At 38.0% G+C, this 19,963-nt stretch overlaps 1 protein-coding gene across 1 annotated transcript in view; it reads right to left on the bottom strand.

Moving 5' to 3' along the window:
* Positions 1-319: 319 nt before the first annotated feature.
* The window catches only part of LOC148954494 (BRCA1-associated protein), a 74,053-nt gene continuing 54,409 nt past the window's right edge, over positions 320-19,963 (bottom strand). Inside the window, exons 11-12 of the mRNA XM_089087121.1 lie at positions 15,420-15,575; positions 320-1,010 (exon numbers count right to left, since the gene is read on the bottom strand). Coding sequence (XP_088943247.1) covers positions 831-1,010; positions 15,420-15,575 — 336 coding nt within the window. The 3' untranslated portion in view covers positions 320-830. The remainder of the gene's footprint in view (positions 1,011-15,419; positions 15,576-19,963) is intronic.

Consider the following 19,963-nt stretch of genomic DNA (forward strand, 5'->3'; position numbering starts at 1 on the left):
AGTTTTTCTAGACTATGATCTCACACAGGCTAGTTTTTCTTCTACGAATTGGTCGATAAATAAAGCTATCTCACAAATTTGAATTTAAAGTAGCAAATTTTAAAGTAGCAAAATTTAAGAAATGAAATTAACATTTTTAGCTGACCAAGAACAACAACAGTGCTATCTATATCGAATTGCCAAAGATCAGAAAAAAACTGCTAACACTTCCTATGGATGCTCCCAATTGTAATAGACTATTACAATTGGGAGCATCCATAGGAAGTATTAGCAGTTTTTTCCTGATCTTTGGCAATTCGATATAGATAGCACTGTTGTTGTTCTTGGTCAGCTAAAAATGTTAATTTCATTTCTTAAATTTTTTTTACTTGTTCAGAGCTATTACTCGCCCGCCTACACTCAAACACCTCATACTTTAGCCTTATCAGCTGTAAGTGAAAACAGTTCCTTTTTTGCAATTAAAATTCCTGGGAAGGCCCTCAGGATTTGAGGATGCGATAGATTTGTTGCCGCTGGATGACGAAGCTAATGGAATTACAAGTAACAAAAGACCAAGAACTTCCGAAAAATTTGGAACATCTTTTCTGAACCACGAGTCTTATAGGGAGGGGGGCTGAGCTTCCTAAACCAGTACTTAGGGACGCCCTTGTTTGTGCCTTATGTCCTTTAGCTTCAAGATTATAGGAATATAACATATTTGAATTTTAATATCACAATGGGAGAAAAATGCTTCGGCAAAATCGCGGGGCGTACCAACATTTTCCTGACTACAGTCGCTTTTTTTTTCAATGAACTCCTGGTTGTCTGAACAAACCCTTTTCCGACATTTTTTATACTTTCTTCTTTCTTCCAGCGGATTTCTTTGCAGAAGTGGTGGTAGGCTGCTGAGGGGTTGGTATGACTACCTGACCTTCAACTATTTCATCTTTCATCTCCGAGTTACCAATTTTCAACTGCGCATCCATATAAAACATCAAGTCTCTCAATTGCTCTCGCAGTTCCTCAATTGCCTAAAATAATTTAAATAAATAAGTGAGTGAGAATTCAGCATAACCCTAATTAATAAATAACGAAAGAATATTAATTACGATCATAAAACTCTTTTTTAATTCAATTTCAAATAAAGATGACATTGTCAAGATGATAGCAAATCTAAATGATATTAAAGAACACGCAAATAGAAGAGTTATTGAAAATCTCTTGCTTATTTTTTTAGTTCAATTTCCAAAATAATCAAGGGTTCTCTAGTTTCAATTATTACCACTTTTCTGAGCAAAGAAACCCCATTCCCCAGGATATTCTCAAGATAAACCATATTTTACCGTTCAGTCAAAAGTGATGGCGTTGAACTAGATGGCGCTGAACGTAGATGGCGTTATAATATTTTCCCAGGCCTCATTTATAAAAGACGATGATAAAAGAAAGGGAAGGACTCATTGAATCACACTAAAGAATGTTGCTGCCCTTTCTAAGGGTCAAAACCAATAAAGGATTCTCGAAAGATTTTGATCTATATAACTACAGGCCCAAGCCCTTCCAACCACAACTTCATTAACATAAATATTTTGCACCTCTTTAGACTCATAACTTTCCAAAGATTATTTAGGGAGTGGTGTTTGTGAGCAAAAGGGGTGTTTATGAGGTGTTTATGACTGTTCCAAATCAAATTACACTAGTTGCATACATTCCTCATAAATTTTGTCAGTCAGGATTTAAGGGTTTTTTAATCTCTAATTACAAATATGCGGTTAAAATTACAATTTTAGCCACAGACTTGCTTATAGCCTACTGAGAAACGCCCTTTCCCAAAATTATGAACAGCCGATTTTAAAATCGAGGTTTCACAAACAAATTTTACGACAGTATTCTATTCTAAACGAAAACAACGTGAGTATCCGTTTATCAAATATTGTTTGCGTATGTCTGAACTTAAAAATCGGAAGATTCTTTATCTCTATAATTTTGGTAAGTATAATTGGTTTTGCCTGCGGTCGGGGATTGTCCCCCCCCCCCTAACGGTGGACATGGTACATATCGGTCAACTTCTAATCAGCCAGGGGGCATTTAGGGATTATAATCGAAAGACCCAAAAACAGGTCTCTTGGGAATTATCCCCCTTTCCAACTTTATAAATATAGAAATGTTATGCCTCTTTCAACCAGAGATCGTTCACGAAACAGTCTTAGGTGATCGAGCAAATGCGCGACAATAAAATGCAATAAGCAAGTATTTCATAGTTGGTTGTTGTTTTCTACATAACTAGTATTGAAAGGTTTTGAAATTACGAATTACAAAATATAAAACTCTGACTGCAATATGGCTACAACACAGTATGTAGCCTACATTTTCCACAATGACTTTTTATTTCTAACCCAATTTGTATCCGAGGATTTTTTACTTGTATTTTGATTTTGGATATATGATAAAGAAGTTTTTCTTTATCTAAAAAAAAATGAAAATATTCGTATATTCCTATGATATGGAACGTCAAGAGGTTAAAAATATCAATCGTTTAGGAATTGGGAGAGGGCATAAGGGACTTACTTTAGGCTATCCAGTTATATTCCCTAAATAATCGCAAGTCGATAGAGGAGTAGTTCGACACAAATAAGAAGTTCAGAATAATAATAATAATAATAATCTTTACTCGTTCCCTTTATCACACTGCAATAACATGGGTATCGTCAATTTAAGCACAAAAAAAGGAAAAGCACAAAAAAACACAGTACCAAAAAAAAACACAAAAAAACCATCACCTCTACTTCAGGACACTATTGTTGTAACATCTGACGTAGTAGGGCAAAAACGATTTTTTATATCTTGTCGTCGAGTGTGTAGGCGGGCATTCAAACAGTTTTTTTCCCTTTTTCAGAGTTGCCAACCTTGTTTTGTGTGCGTGGGTCTCTGAAGTAAACGGAGGAAGGATATCTCGGTGTGTTGAGGACTTCCGGATGTCAGCTCCAAACTTCATCAGCATTTCATGCCTCCTTTCCTCCAGGGTTGGGAGCTTGAGTTGGCTCAAGGTTTGTTCATAGTTTTTATAATTCGGCCGAAGAATTATTTTGCAGGCTCTCTTCTGCATTGTCTCCAGTTCTTTTCTGTGCTTCTCTGTAAGCGACGGGTGCCAGGCAGGACAGCCGTACATCATTACGGGCATTACATAGGTTTTATAGCACGAAAACAGGAGTTGCTCTGTCATTCCAAACCTTCTTAGATTTGCAAAGGATTTATGAAAACCACCTACCTTTGCTGTTATATGGCCGATGTGATTTCCAATTAAGAGATCATAATTTAATGTAAAGCCAGGTATTTTTGCTGATTTCTTTACTTGGAGTTGTGTAGATTCATTTATGATCTTCTTGTTTTTCTGGGCGTTGACATGCATTGCATAGCTTTTCTCGAGGATTATCTGGAGCTTCATTTGATCAGCTTGATGTTGAAGCTCTGCAACAAGGGGTATGAGCTGATTGGGAGTTTGTGACAGGAAGTGCAGCAGGCTTAGCGAAAAATCATATGCAAATATATACCTCTGTTTGTGTTGCCTCATCAGTCGGTTGATGACTGTAACAAATAGGATTGGACCTAACTCGCTTCCTTGGACAGTTTCACACGTGATGTCTTGGAAGTCGGATGTTTCCCCGTTTTTGAGTTGTACGTACTCTTGACGACCAGAAAGGATACTTTCAATGGTACAAAAGAGAAGCTGCGAGACTTCCAGGGGACGGGCTTCATTGATCACAGTCTCATGATCAAGCAGATCGAAAGCTTTCACGAAATCATAAATGATTATTTCTGCAAGGGCCTCAGGATATTCTAGGTGCTCTAGTAGATCATGAAGTAATCTGACCAGATAGTGGGTTGTGCTGTGTCCTCAACGAAAACCGAAGTGCATAGGATCGATTTTGTGTTCTACTTCTGCTAGTAGCCAGTGGCTAAGTGGACGCGCGCTGGGCTGAGAATTCGAGATTTCGAGTTCGATCCCTGGTGTGGTCAGTTTCTTGGTTTGGGACGCGGGTCAGTGGTGTGACCCTGTAAGCTTAGCCAGAGTCAACCCAGCTCTAAATGGGTACCTGGAGAAATCTGGGGACGGTAAAACAGGAAGGGTTTGCGAAAGCATAGGTTGGCTGGCCCCCAGCCCCCCATTGCATTTCCTGGCTGAAGGGCCACGAAACGGAGATCAGCACCGCCGGTTTGGACCTTAAGGGTCTAGTGCCGCATCCTTTACCTTTTTTTTACCTTTAGTAGCCAGTGTAAAATAAAATCTTCGAAGACTTTTGAAATGATGGGCGTCTTTGAGATTGGCCTGAGATCGGATGGTGAAGTTGGTGATCTTTTCTTTGGAATTGGTGTCATAAATGCTTTTTTGAACTTATCTAGGAAAATGCATTCCAGTATGCACTGGTTATACACCATAGACAATGTTATAGCCAGTAGGGGGGGAGCATGCATGTATCAGCCTTACAGGAATTTCACCAGGGTATGAGGCTTTTCTAATGTTTAGGCTTTTGAGTTTTTTTTGGACCTTGGAAACTGTAATAATGGGGATGTTTTCGATTGGACCATTCTGTGGCATAGTCTTGAGGGGAGGCTACTGGAGGTAAATATTTGAAAAGTGTGCATTAGCTTCTGTGGTTACATTCTCTCCTTGCTTACCTTGCTTGTCCCTCAGGATGGATTTAGACTTCTGCTGTCCCATTAGTTTCCTTACAGTTATGTGGAACTTTCTTGGGTCACTGGCTGACAACTTAGAAAAATTTGGTGTCCATACAGACGTCTAGCTTGCTTTAGGAGTCTAACAATTATTTTTCTCTTCGGTTTCTTGGCGTCAGAGTGTGGCTTTGCCTCGGAAAGCATGTATCGCTCTGATATTGCTGCTGTCAGTGCAGGAGTAACCCAGGGTGTATTCTGTGACCTAATTATACATCGTTTTTCTGGGACGAGTCGTGCGGACTCTCTTTGCTGTCATGCCGTTTGCGTCTTTGTTTTCGAAAAGGCGGAACCAGCATACTGATTTGAGCCATTCTCTGTAGCCAATTGTACCTTCTTCTGTAAGTGGACGGTAGGTGAACTGGTTTGGTTTAGTAGGTTTCATTGTTGACTTTGGCCGTAATATAACTGTTGCATGGTCACTGGTTGAGAGTGGTGCTTCCACCAAAGGATCTAAGTAGAAATCACTAAGCGTAGTGAAGATCAAGTCAAGGGTGTTTTCTCCCTGTGTTTTCACTTTAACTATTTGATGAAAGGCTGTAGAGCTTTCGATCCAGTTAGCCTTGAAGTCGTTGAAGTCCCCACAAAGAAAGATTCCTGCATATGGATATTTTGTTCTGATGAAGTCGCAACTTTGTTGGAGGTATTCCACTAGTTGTCGCCGATATGGTCCTCTTGGTGGGAAATATACCGTGGCGTATATCAATGACGACACTTGCCGAGGTAGGCCTTTTGGTCGTGCCCACACCCACGAAACTTCGATGTCATGGTCCTTTGGTACTGCGACATCCAGAAACCTATGAGGCACGTTTTCTTTGCAGTAGAAACTGACACCACCACCATGTGTCTCGGGTTCTCCCCATGCACTGCAGCGTGGGGAAATGTAACAGGAATACCCATCAATCATGGCCAAGGTAGGAGACGGGATCCATGTTTCTGTCATGTACATGATGTCAATGTCATGTTCCCTTAGGAAAAACTTCCATATCCTCTGCCTTGCTGTTGAGAGATCGAACATTTGACAGGGCTATTGTTGGAAAACGGTAAGACAGGATTTGTCTTCTTTTAAAACTTGTTTTCTTTTTCCATCTTTCTAGGCTGCAGGAAGAAGGATCAGGAGTCTCCAGTCCCAGATCGCGAGTACCTGTTGATGTGGGAGGGATAGTGGGGCATTTCGAATTAGATTTTGCTGTTGTCTCCACATTTAGACAAGTGTTTCCTGTACAAGAATGCTCGTTGGTTTCAGATAAGGTCTCCCCGTCGATTGGTGACTGTTTGGGTAGCGATCACCAGGGGGATCCCTTTGCTGGTAATTTGAACGAGATGAGATACAGTAACTTCGCCTTCAGTTGCGATTTTGTCTTCGATCAGGTTGTTGGGGGTGTGTTCTTGTATTTATCAAACTACTTTGTTGTTGAAGAAAACCCTGCTAAAGGTTCTTGCTGTTGGTGTCCGAGTCAGTTCTGTAGAGAACTTGCGACCTCCATGTGGTCGATCCTTTCGTTACCTGTTGGTGGTGGTCTAGGGTAAGTCTCCAGGTTTTTGATATTATTATTTTGTGCTGGTCATTTTTTGGATTCTGGGTAGGTTGGATGTCTGCATGATAGTAATTGCAGCATAATACCCTGTTGCAAGCGCCTGCCGTGAATTTTTGCACTTTTCAGGATGGATCCCTCCGCAATTTCCCGGAGCAATGAGGCAGCCTCTACTTGTTCAGTAATCTTGGTAGATCGGCGGCAGTATTTCTTCATGACATGAGTCGGCATTTTGATCCCCATTTACAGTGACCTTTTTTGAAAAAAAAGCACAATTCTTTTGTCATTTGGGTATTGACTTTGGGTTTTTCCTTAAAGAGGGGTCAAAATGGGAGTTTTGAATTGCACGGGAATTATCTATTTTGGCTTCTAATTCACGTGACTTGGTCTGAGCTACTGACTGAACAATTCGCGAAACTTGTCTAGTAAATACAAATTCGAGCGGTTCAGTCATTGTGCCCATACTTGAGGACGTTGGAGATTTCGTGGCCTCTCCTAGCTTGTAGCTAATACTGCATTGTTGTGCATCGTTGTTGCTGTGTAGGATTTTTGTGGTGTCGGTTATGATGGCTTGATATGCTGCGTTGGTTATGCCAAGTTGAGCAATCAATGATTTTTGCTCATTTATGATTTGATTCTGATCTTGAGCTCTTTTAAAAGAACATCTATCAGGTCTAAGGCTAGTGATTCTGTATTATCATCCCATTTCACAGGTGTAGATGCTGCTGGGACCTGATACTGTTTCTTGTAGAGTTCAAAGGGTGTCGTTCCTACTTCATCCCATGATAAGGAGTGGTTTCCTATACTAGTGGAAGGCTCTAGTACTTTTTTCAGCCAAGAAGAATTTGTGGACGAATCGGCACTGACTGTAGAGATCTTGGAAGACCGGCTCGCGGGAATAGCAGGGAGAGTCCTGTTGATTCTAGTGTTGATTGTCAAACGGCATCTGTAAGAGCTGATTGGCAAGTCAAGTGCATTCAATAATGCTGCTAGATTGAACTCCGACAAAAATATATTTAATCAGGTGCCACCTACAGAGTTGTCTTTCTCTGTATATGTGCCATTAGTTGGCAAGGTTTTTTCATCAGGACAAGGAATTGAGGTATGCTTATAGTTTACCTTGGAAAATCCAGCGGGTTTGATTCGCTCGCCTTCGTCTCTTGGAGTTAAGCTTTTGGGCTTGACACGGCACGGCTGACAAAACCACTTGAGCCCTTTTTTATATCAGTCTGTCTGTCTTTTATTGTCATGTCACTACATGCTACGTGAACGTATTTCTCACACTTGCAGCATTGCATAGAGTTCGTGGTCACTTTTTTGTTGCACACAGGACAGATATTGAGTTCCAGGTGTTTTTACCACTCTCCTCACCATATTTCTATATTCGGGCCAGATGGCCGACTAGATGTGTAAAATTTTAAAAAATTCAAATTTAAAATTTTTGAATATGTACAATCAGGATCCTTATTGGATATTCATGGTTGTTATATCACGTTTTCTCTCTAAGTTGTAGTACCTTTCGCTTCTTAATGTGGCATACCCGTCGCTTCTTCTCTTACGCTAATTGTTTCAGCAGAGAAATGTTGGTGAATAATTAGAAGGGAATAGTCAGTTCCTGCTCGCCTATTCTCCGCAATTTAAAGGAGACAGCTCCTGACAGGTACACCGGCTCTTACGACAGACAACTGCCCCTCTTCTGCTTTTTATACACAAAACAGGGTATTATATACAATTTCCATTTCAAATCGCTCGTGCACACCGTAGCTTCGGGTCTTTCACGTCGAGGAAAACGAGGGAAGCGTAGAGCCCCGCTACCTATTCTCCGCAGTTTAAGAGTCAAAGGATCCGGCAGGTACCTCTACGGCCGTTGCAACAGGTGCCCTCCCCTCTTCTGCTCGTTTTCCTCCCAAGAAGAAAAAATTCGCGAATATCACCGAAAATGGGTGGAAAACGGCTGATACAATGTGATATGTGGCAATGAAATTTACCGTGTGGTAATTGTGTGCTATTGATAACTGCTAATTTGGAAGAAAGAGAGTCACTTTAACTAGAGCCTATTAACTGTGTTTACAAACAGAAACAGATGTTTTTTATTTGTTTAAATTAGATTTGAACACAAAGGCTAATACCCATGGGAATAGAAAATAAAATATCAACAGGTTCAAAGTCCAGGTAAGCCAAGTCCAATCACAAGGAAATCCACTTAAGATGGTACTTAAGGATAGATGTGAGTAGAAAAGGATATATATAGGTAGAAATAAATCCTTTATCTCACAAAATTATCCAAAAATTCTGGATTTAAATTTTACACCACCAAGTTGCTGTTGTGGTAACTATATGCAACAATGCAACATGAAGAAACGCTTCATGTATTCTAAAGACGAAAAGTTGTATTGACCAAAGAGTTTTTGATTCAGACACATGATCAAACACACTGTGAAAGATGTTTCCTTACCGTGTTTTGGGACATCATATTATAGACCTACATGACTACAGTGGATTGTAGACTATTAAAACGTCATATTATAACTATAATTAATGTTAGTTACTAAAAGAAACAAGGCATTAGTAGTAATGGAGGTTATAATACAGATAGAAGTATTTTTTCTAAAAGTAATCATAACAGGAGCTTTCATGGATCATTTAGGAAGTGACCTTTAATTATTGACCCTGTGGTAGCAGAGTGGATTGATACTCTGCTTGGTAATACTTGGCCCGGGATTCGATTCCCTCTGATGCAAGGTTCGATGATAGGCCTACTACATGTCTCGGTAAAACAATCCTTCAGTCTTATTCTTTTCAGTCTTATGCAAGCTATGATGGTAAAGTTAAAGTTAGGTTAGATTATGTTAGTTTAGGTTAGGTTAAATTTGGTTATAAAAACCAGAAAAGGGTTAAAAACCTAAGCTAATTTAACCTGTCATCATCAAACCTTGCATTAAATTGAAAAAGTTGACTGGCAACGCCGAATCCAAGGAGAAAAAAAAAGGTATTTTGGACATTATATATATATGGTGGTTCTAATTGTTTGTAAAATCAGAAATTGATAGCTGGGTTTTAAACATTATTTCTATCAACGGTCATAATTAGTAGATTAGGCTTGACATAATAGATTTAGGCTTGACATAGCAGATTTAGGCTTGACATAGTAGAATTATATTTGACATAGCAGATTTAGGGCTGACATAGTAGATTTAGGCCTGACAAAGTAGATTTAGGCTTGAAATAGTAGATTTAGGCTTGACATAGTTGATTTAGGCTTGTCATAGTATGTTTAGGCTTGACATATCGGATTTAGGCCTGATATAGCAGATTTAGGCTTAACACAGTAGATTTAGGCTTGACCTTGTAGATTTAGGCCTGGCACAGTAGATTTAGGCATAACAGAGTAGATTTAGGCTTGATATAGTAGATTTAGGCTTGACGTAGTAGACTTTGGTTTTGGCATAGAGGTTTGTATGTTTAGGCAAACCTCTATAAACCTCAGAGTAGATTTAGACTTGACATATCAGATTTAAGCCTGAAATAGCACATTTAGGCTCAACACAGTTAATTTAGGCTTGACATTGTAGATTTAAGCCGGACATAGTAGGTTTAGGCTTGACGTAGTAGACTTAGGTTTGACAGAGTATGTTTAGGCTTGACAAATTAGATTTAGGTTTGACAGAGTAGATTTAGGCTTGACAAAGTAGACTAAGCCTTGACATAGTACACTTAGGCTTTACATAGTAGACTTAGGTTTGACATAGTAGATTCAGGCTTGACATAGTAGATTATAGGGGAACACCCTACAGATATGTAGGGTACCTCCATAGAAGGCACAGACCAAGCGGGGACCGTGTCCCTTGGGGTCCATTATAGAAACCGGGGCACCCTTGCCCAGAGCTGTAAATATAGGCGGAGGAGGAAGAAGGTCCCTCAAATATACACTCAGCAGGACCCACCGGTGTGTGCTTACGTCCCGTGAGTTACAAAACTTCTCTCAATAATGGGTTAAATTGCATGGAGACGCAGAACACCATCATGGGCGGATCCTCTATAGGAGGACGTGTGCGGCAGGGCGCAAGAACCAGATTTAAGAAAAATGGCTTCTGCAAAGGACTGCCTTGACCTTTTCGGGGTACCTGCAAGACTGGGGACTTTGCAGTCAACTGTATTTACACTTGAGTAGTCGGGCCCCTCAAAGAAATTATAGCCTAGTAAACGACCCAGCATTCACACGGGATTCTGATTAATGGATAATTCTTCTAAGCTTGGTCTGTTTTGGAGGGCGTTTTCGGGCTGAAAACCTCTTCCTAGCTACTTTATCTACTATGGATTGTCTCTGTGCAGTAGCATAATATGTGTAAGTATGAATATACAATGAGTCAGAGGTAACAGGCTTGAGATTTTCTGTGCAGGATTTCGACTCTTGTTGATAAAAGAGCATTGCCGAGTGCTGAAAACTATGTTGTGACCAAGGTAAGCCCAGGATTAGACAAAGCCTCCATTCATACTGGAGGTCACAGGGACTTATTGCTGTCTGGTTCTAAGCCGTCTTAAGTGCTATGATGTAGACATGAGAAAATGTGTTGGTCTCCATCCTGCAATGGCATCCGTGACCACCGCTTTTCCTGAGGCCAAAATAATTTTAATGATTTAAAGCAGGGGTCTCCAAACTACGGCCCGAGGGCCACATCCGGCCCGCGGACAGATTTTGTCCAGCCCGCGGAGAGCTAGCATACTTGAAAACTCCTTATAGAGAACATATTTTTTATAGCATATTAAATTTAGTTTACTGAAGTATTCTAATTGTATGTTGAATAATTATTAATATGACATCTACATTGATATGGTAATGGACTAAATACTCATAACATTGTTGTAGGCTTATTGTTATTGTTTTTGTAATAAGTTGGATAAAAAAATACAGAATTGTAATGAGTAAAGACATGTACAACATGCAGACAATTTAACTTCAATATATAATAACTAACAAATTATTGACATGAATCTAGCTAGCATTTTATACATTTTAAATAAAAACACAACTCATAACAAGCTTAATGACATATGAAATACTAATGAGATTTTTGTAATTGAGATTTTCCACTGACAATAGTTTGTGGTTCTGGACTAATTTTACTTGTACCAGTGGTTAACAGAGATTTAAGATGCTCATCAGTTAATTTAGATCTGTAAACATTTTTGTGTACTTAATTTTGGAGAAGGTCTTCTCACACAAATAAGTGGTACCAAAAACAGAAAACAGCCCACGAGCGTATTTATGCACATTATCAAGTTGTGTCAGTGGAAGACTCTTATCAAATTCGAACAAAGATGAGTTTGATATTTGTTCTTAGTTATATTACTGCACTGTAGATCAATCATTTCCATGAAGTTCCGGGGCTAGGGTTTCAATGTCAGTATTAAAAGCATTCTGAAAAATCTTAATTTGATTTGAAATGGCATCCAAGTCCGAGAAATGAGTATCAAAATTTATTTTAAAAGCACTCGTAGTTTCGATTGCAAAATCGATAGGAAACTCAGTCTCAGTGGTGCGGCTAAATGTTTCGCATGTTTTAAAATGTGAAAAACATTTACTTCGTAGTTGTGATTGAAACAGCATCAATTTCTTCCGGAATGATTTGATATTAGTGTATAAATCAGGAAGATGCTGGTTTTCTCCTTGCAATCTCAAATTCAGTTAGTTCACATGTTTTGTCAAATCAATATAGAATGCTAGCTTTCACAGCGATACGTTGTTTTGTAATTCAGTAAGAGGGCGATGCTTTTCATTCAAAAAAATTTCGATCACTGCTCGAAGTTCAAATAAGCGCCAAAGGACTTTCCCACAACTAAGCCAACGTACGGCAGTATGATAAGGTAAGTCATTTTCTCCAATCTCTTCAATAAATTGTCGGAATTGTCAGTGATTAGCCCAAAAAATCGGATAAAATTAACAGTTGATATGACTGGTTTCAGAACTTCACACATATCCAAACATTTTCCGCACAAAGACTGTTGATGAATGATACAATGTAAGCTCATGTGTTTGCCTCCATCAATTGTAATACATTTCAAGTTTTTCCATCGAAGGTTCTTTTGATTAATGGCCATTTCAACTCCTTTAAAAATATCTGTACCAGCAGTTGTGTCATGAATAATATACATATCAAAAAGTTCTTCATGCACTTCATAGCTTTTATCTACTCCTTGAATATAAATCAGCACCTGAACAGTATCTGATACATCCGTTCACTCATCAACGGCCAAAGAAAACCACTCAACACGTCCATTTTTGTCGAACAGTTGAGAGGATGTATTTTCAGCGATGTTTTCTACCCTTCGAGCCACAGTATTTGCTAACATACTGACAGTGTTTAATAAATTCACCTTTTCAGGGCAGATTCTTCGGCTACTGCAATTATGCATTCTTTGATAATTTCTCCATCGGTGAATGATTTTCCATGTTTTGCAATTTAAAGAAGCCACACGAAAGCTGGCACGAGTTGCAGCCTCTTGTCCAGTTTTGAGTTTTGTAAATGAAGATTATTGCCATTCCAATCCTCAATTCATAGCTTCGAATTTTTCTGTCCGCAAACTTCCTGTATATTTTGAATAATTTTGAAAATGTTTTGTTTCATAATGACCTTTAATGTTATATTCCTTGAGAACAGATATTCTTTCATTGCAAATCAAACATATCGCATTGTTACTGGATTCAATTACGAAATACTGAATGTTGTACTGATCTTTAAATTTTCTGCATTCACTATCAATTTTTCGCTTCTTTTCCATACTGCTAAATCACACACAAAAGCAACAATTCAAATCAAAATACTATTACAAAGATGTATTAAACTTAAACACGCACAAACAGGTTTTAAGGAGGTACGCACTATTTTATTTCATAACAGTGTGATAGGAACTGACTTGTGGTTGTGCTAGTGCAGTGTTGCCGTTTTGCAGACTTTAGTCCAATTTGCAGCCCTTTTTAAACGTAGCGTACTTTTTCGGACTTTTTTTTTCATCAGTGGACTATTTCACTTTTTACCACCAACAATAATGATAATCTGGTTTTGGCCCTCAAAACTTACTAGAGCAATCAGTATGGCCCTAAGGATGGAAAGTTTGGAGACCCCTGATTTAAAGAATATGAAAATTGGAACTTGGAATGTTACAACGTTAAAAAATAACTATCGTACCGACATTTTGACTGACGAATTGAGAAGATTTGAACTTGACTTATTAGGAAATTCAAAACTCATATCCCAGGGGTATGAAGCATGAAATTAGGTGATATAGAATTTATTTACTCAGGCAGGAAGGATGGGGTACATAGACAGGGAGTAGTGGTCATGATGAATAAGGATGCTGCTAAGTCTTGTTTAGGCTCGGAAGGTATTAATAATAGAATACTAATCGCTCATTTTATGACTAAAAAGTTCAGGGTATCAGTTATAGTAGTATATGCCCCTGTAGAACTGACTAAGGGAGATAGTAGTGCCTCAGATGAATTTTACTTACAGTTACAGGAGCAAATAGACAGGGTCCCAGGTAAAAATATAGTGTTTTTACTAGGAGATTTTAACGCTCAGGTCGGTAGAAATAGGCATAGATGATATCCTAGCTTAGGTAAATTTGATGTAGGAAAAGAAAACAGTAATGGGTACAGACTGCTGCAATTTGTAGATATAACAAGTTATAACCTAGTTATAACCAGTTATCACCAATACAGTATTTGGTCATAAAATGGCCCATAGGTTAATGTGGTATTCATGTGGTGGTAAGACAGCAAATCTTACTGATTAAGCTAATGCAAACCGAACTGGCAGGATCAATACAAGATACAAGGGTATTCAGGAGCGCTGTTATTGACGTTAAAAGTAAATATCGCCATGTACTCCTGTCTAAGGTTAATTTAAAGCTGAAATTTCGGAATGGTAACAACCTCCCAGGAAGTCATGATGTCGGTAGAGTCCAGGATGAGAATTTGAGAGAAACTTTCCAGGAACAGTTGAATAGTAAACTGGAGAGTTTAGAATTGACAATGTAGAAGATGGATGGAATAATTTTAGAACAATAATTTGTGAAGTTGCTGATGGTGTCTTAGGAAATATAAGTTAGAAATGCAGCTAGGAATATTAGTGAAAAAGCTTTATGTTTAATAGAAGTAGAAGGGGCTTGTATAAGAGTTATCTGAGTGATAGATCATACGAAAATAAGAGGAACGTAAAGAAAGTGAAGAGAGCATTAAAATATGAACTAAGGATGTGTGAAGTGGAGGCCATGGATAAAATTGCCGAGGACCTGGAAGATACGGTTAGACGGCATAATAGTAAAATATTTTAATGACATGTTGATAAATTGAGAGGGAGTAGTAAATCCGGACTTGTCCCAGTTAAAAATGGGAATTGGGCCTCAATTAGCGATAAGGAAAAAGTTTAAAGTCTCGGAAATGGGTTAAGAGCCTAACATAACCTGTCACCATCAAGCCTTGCATAAACCTGAAAAAGTTTATTGGCAACGCTGACTAAACCCAAGGAGAAAAAAAATGTATTTTGGACCTTCACCGGTGAATGTTTGACATTCACTAATTAAGGAAAAAAACAAAACTGCAACAAAAAGTAAAATCTGAAATTTTTTACATCCTTTGCAGCTAATAGACAATTCTCAAAGAATGTGGAGCTACAATATTCAGCAACATGGTAAAGTACTTCACAAGGTTACAATTATAGTTGTTTTAGGAAGGCTTAAAATTTTTTTGAAACTTACAAATATTTTGAACCTTAAAGGGAATCAACTTATTGCGGGTCAAAGGGAATCAACTTACAGATAAAGTGAATAACGAAAGAACAGAAGTGGAAAAGAGAGAATAAGACAAAGAAAGAAGGTTAGATAGATGGGCGGTGCGGGCTCTTGCATTCAATACAAAAAATTGCCAAGGAAATATACATAACCGCACAAATTTAATATTGACATAAACAACAAGAAGATAGGCAGTGAGTTTATTTTAAAATAAGGAGTACATAACGCCTTTGATAGCAGTTTAGCAGGGTTTTTTTCTACCTTTTGATGCGGCTTGAAATACTCAACGAGAACTCAACTTCACCAAACTGAAATATACTAGGCGTGGACAACTCAGCCAATCTTTTAGCTTACAAGCGATAATATTTTTTTTAGTAGAAACCTTACTTGATCTTTCTCTTGCGAAATCTCTTTCATCTGCTTTTCAAGACTATCCTGCCTTTTTTTATATGTAGTCTGATTTTCCAAAAGACATTGATTTAGTTCCTTTTCATCCTTAAGGTCTTGCTTGGCTTTAGACAGTTTTGTAGTCAACTGATTCACCTGAAATATCCAATTTAATAGATTAAAAAATTACCTTGATTGACTTTTTTCATCATGCTGATTTTGGCATATATGCAGCAATTTTTTCGGGCCTGTTAATAAGAAAAACAATTTTATTTGATAATTTCAATAAGAAGTATCCATAAATTCGGAAAAATTAAGGGGGATAAGGGGAAGTTGTTCGTTTTACATTTGACTTATTACATAACTGAGCTAGGGCTGTATTTATGATTTTTGTTTATGGGGGGGGGGGGGCTTACAAAAAAAACGCATCAAAAAATTTTATATGCATTTTCGTTACGTTTTTACGAATCGGAAATGTTTTTTTTTTGGGGGGGGGAGGGGAGGGGGGGTCATACCTCCTAACGAGCAACCCCCCTTGATTACGGCCTTGAACAGAGCTTAAGCCTGTTTTTGGTTTTAATATCAATATTTACTTAGATCTGAAGAACCATTATTTTGAAGACACTTCCAGAATTATTTTTAGGCCCCTTAAGACCCTTGCCTCTGTCCCATATAAACTAAAAGGCTTCTTTTCCCAGGGAACGATACCTGAAAGTTTTAAGACGATTGGAAAGAACACAAGGGAACACTGTCACGTCTCATTTTTGTTTTTGTTTTTCGCAGTAAAAGGAAAGAAAAAACAAAAAATAAAAAACGTTATTTTTCTTTGGGGTTCTTTTGGCCCAAGGAATAAAGAAAATAATTTTCATGCCCATTGGAAAAAATATTTTTTGCTCAAATATTTATTTTTATTCAATCAACTTAAGATTAATTTAAATTTATTTAGTAATGGGCAACGTGGAGAAGCTAGCGATCTCTCTACGGTCAATATCCAAAATGTAAGCCGCACTGTGATTGGGCTAAGATATTCATCTCGAAGATTTTCACTGATAACTTAGATTTTGTTCTTCTGCGACCTGGCTAATTTGCTGACATTGGTTTACAGGGCTTAGGGTTGTTGCAGAAACGAAATAAGCCACGATAGAGCGCATGTTCCTTGTTCGATGTGAGCTTTAAAGAAGCTGCACTATTACCACAAAAGTAGGGATTTTAGAATTATTACTGACCAGGCCCCACTGAAATACCTCCAAAGTATGAAAAACAGTAGCTCAAGGCTAAGACTGCATCAGGATGATGTAGTCATATTACTGTGAATTGCAATCTCCTGGTACCCATCCTCGGCATACCATACTTGACAGAATAAAATTGCAAAAATTTAGATGGTAGGGCACACCAAACATATGGGAAGCACATGCTTCCCGAAGATAGCCTTTGAAGACCGTGTACATGGTTCTCGTCCTAAAGGACCCCCCCCCCCCCCAAAGAGATGGAAAACAATTTTTCGTCGCTCAACATGCCGAACCTTCTCCACCTGGCAGATTATCATCTAGTTCATATAAGAGTTAAGTAAATGGACTGGTGAAAGAAGTGGCCCCAACGCGACCTTCAAGGACGGATGGAACTGAGCAGTTACTTGTGCTAGAAAGTCTCTACTTTTCTGAAATAAAGAAATATTTTTTTTAAATTTAATTATTTTCTTATACATTATTTTTTTTATATTCAGCGAGGTTACCATATTATAGATCTTTTAATTGCTCAGTATTAAAACGACTCATTTTGATTTTCAAAAATTTTACTATTGATTGTCTAAATTCAGTTCCAAGTCTTAATGGTAAAATATTGATGAAAAATCCCACCGCGATAATGAATAAGAAGAGACACATAAAATGTATTTCAACTGAGTTGTCAAATCACTCGAAATTTACACACTGGATTCTTTGAAAATTTTAGATTTATAATATTTTTATAATTTTTAAATTTTAGATTTTTATCATTTTTAAATTTTACATTTATAATATTTCCATTCGCAATATTAAATTTTCATTCCAAACATTATATTCCATCATATCCGAAAACTGGCTGAAACACTCTAGGTCTTAATGAGTTTGATTATCCTATCTACGAATAAAAAAAAAAAATAAATAAAAACAGTGCATGGTACGCGGAACAGTCGTTCTTTAGTAAACATTGCAGCGTTGGCTCCGGTGAAGAGCCAACATCATCCAAATATTTTTTTACTTCCTGGTAATAGAAAAAAGTTGGTTTGTACTTTTTAGTGCATTTGGAGATAAAAGAAATAGATTAAGTTAAGTAGAAGGAGTCAAGAACCCTCTTTAATTCTCCAATCATACAGTAAAATTATACGGAGAGCCAATCACAAAGACTTGTAGGTTGCCAAACTTATATTTTACGTAAAAATATGACAGACGTAAAAAATCTATTGATGAAAAATAGATACAACGATTATAGTAACTAAAAGGTTGAAAACAAAAAAGATAAAGTCAGTTGCCATAGGATCAAAGCTAATCCATAAGCCTTTGTATTGTAGGTTGAAGGAAGGGACAGTGTTAATCCCCACAACAGCCGAGCCCTATTGGATCAGCCACGTTCCTAAACATCATTTTTAAGTCAATTCGTCAACCCTTGATTCCCAAGTTACTGAGGAGACTCTATCCCAAGCCATGGGAGCCAAGAGAACTGAAGGTAATACTAAACTAAAAACTGAATGTTTCTAGCATCAGTGATCAAACAAATTCAGATCCAAAGAGTGCGACCATGAAACTCGAGAGCTAAAAGACCAGACTCGATATACATGTTCGGTTACGAGTCATGGCCACTTTCACCAAAGCCAATAAATGAATCTCTAGCTGTAATCTTTAGAGTTGAAATTCATTGACTTTGAAAGACATAGAAGGCAATCTATACGGGAAGTAAAATTAATTACAGGGGTAATAGTAAAAATATTGAAATTACGTAGGGGGGCACAGGCTCAAAGGCCTTCCTTCACATTTTACTAATTAAAATATTAAAATTTCTATAACAAAACCGGGTTGTTGAATTTTAGTTTCCAAGCAAATATTGCAGTAGTAAAAACTAACTCATTAGCAAATTTAGCCAAATGATACAAAAAAAGGCCTCCAACTAAGCATGACCGAAGTGAAATCTTCAGGCCCGTGTCCTCTCCTCACTGAAATATCGAGATGTTTAAGACCCTTTCACGCTTTTTATATTAGTATTCGAAAGGAAATATAGAAACAAAACTTTGATATAAAAAAAATATTATGTTTCGACTTCGTGGGCTCGATATTTTTTCATAAGCTCGGATTTGCCAATGCTCGTTTTTTTTTTGGAGGGGCGGGGGGGGGGGGGTCAAAATGATTATTCATAAAAAGTAGTTAATTAAAGTAGTCACTGGTTTGACATTTTGTGAATAACTAAAAAGCTTGTCCCATGAGCAAGACTACGCATTCAAATCGCATGTTTGACGTTAATTTTAGGTCAGCTACACTTTGAATCCAAAGAGGCAGCAATTCCCTATTTACGCGGATTAAACGACATCAAAAACATCAAATACCAGAAAATATTTTTGACAATTACTACTACTACTACTACTAACAGCTCACCGCAGCAATAAGCTGCCTGAGGCCAACATAGCTACGCAAGCTCCTCCATCCCAATCTATTCAAAGCCTCCATCTTTACATCCTACTAGGAAGTTCCCATTTCCCTTAAATCTTTCCTTACGACTTCCTCCCACCCCAGCCGAGGACGACTTGCTTTCCATTTAGCCCAAGACGATTGGCGGAAAAGGACAATCTTCACCAATCTGTCATTATTCATCTACAGAACGAGCCCTAGCTATCTTAACTTTTCTCTCCTTATTGCCCTAGAAAGCGAGATTGAACCACACTTTTCGAACAGTATACTGCTTTAAATACGGATAGTCACTCGGGTACCTAAATCAATCCATAGGCAATTTCTCTGGAAAACATCTAGCAAATCTTCCGCCGTTTTTGGGAGCGCCAGTGCTTCAGAGCCATATTTGACTATCATATACCCTGTCATCACTGCAGTTTCCAATATTCTATTCTTGGTTCGCAGACTTATTTTTCTATTCTTCCAAACTTTTTTTCGGCTGTGAAAAAAAAAACTTGGCCTACTGATCGATCTTTTCGTTTCCCAGCGTCACCTTTTCATCTTCACTTATTCTTAGCCTTAGCGACTTGGTCTTCTTAACATTACTTTTTAAACCTATTATAGCATTAAACCCCATTAAACATCTAAGGTGTTTAAACCGTCAGCATAATCTAAGTCCATGAAAGTTTTACTTCCCCATTTAATTCCGTGTTCTCCCATTGGCTTTGCTGTGCTTCTTAGTACAAACTCTATCAGAATGATCCATATAAACAGAGATAAAGCGCAACTCCGCTTAACTCCTACATTAATACGAAACCAGCTGCTAACCTCATTTCCTACCTTAACGACAGCAGTGTTATTCTCGGACATAGCACTAATCACTTTAATGTATTTGTCTGGTATACCACA

The sequence above is a fragment of the Artemia sp. Qi Xiang Cuo genome, chromosome 3, assembly GCF_049724085.1.
Source record: "Artemia sp. Qi Xiang Cuo chromosome 3, ASM4972408v1, whole genome shotgun sequence".
In the NCBI taxonomy this organism is placed as follows: Eukaryota; Metazoa; Arthropoda; class Branchiopoda; order Anostraca; family Artemiidae; genus Artemia; species Artemia sp. Qi Xiang Cuo.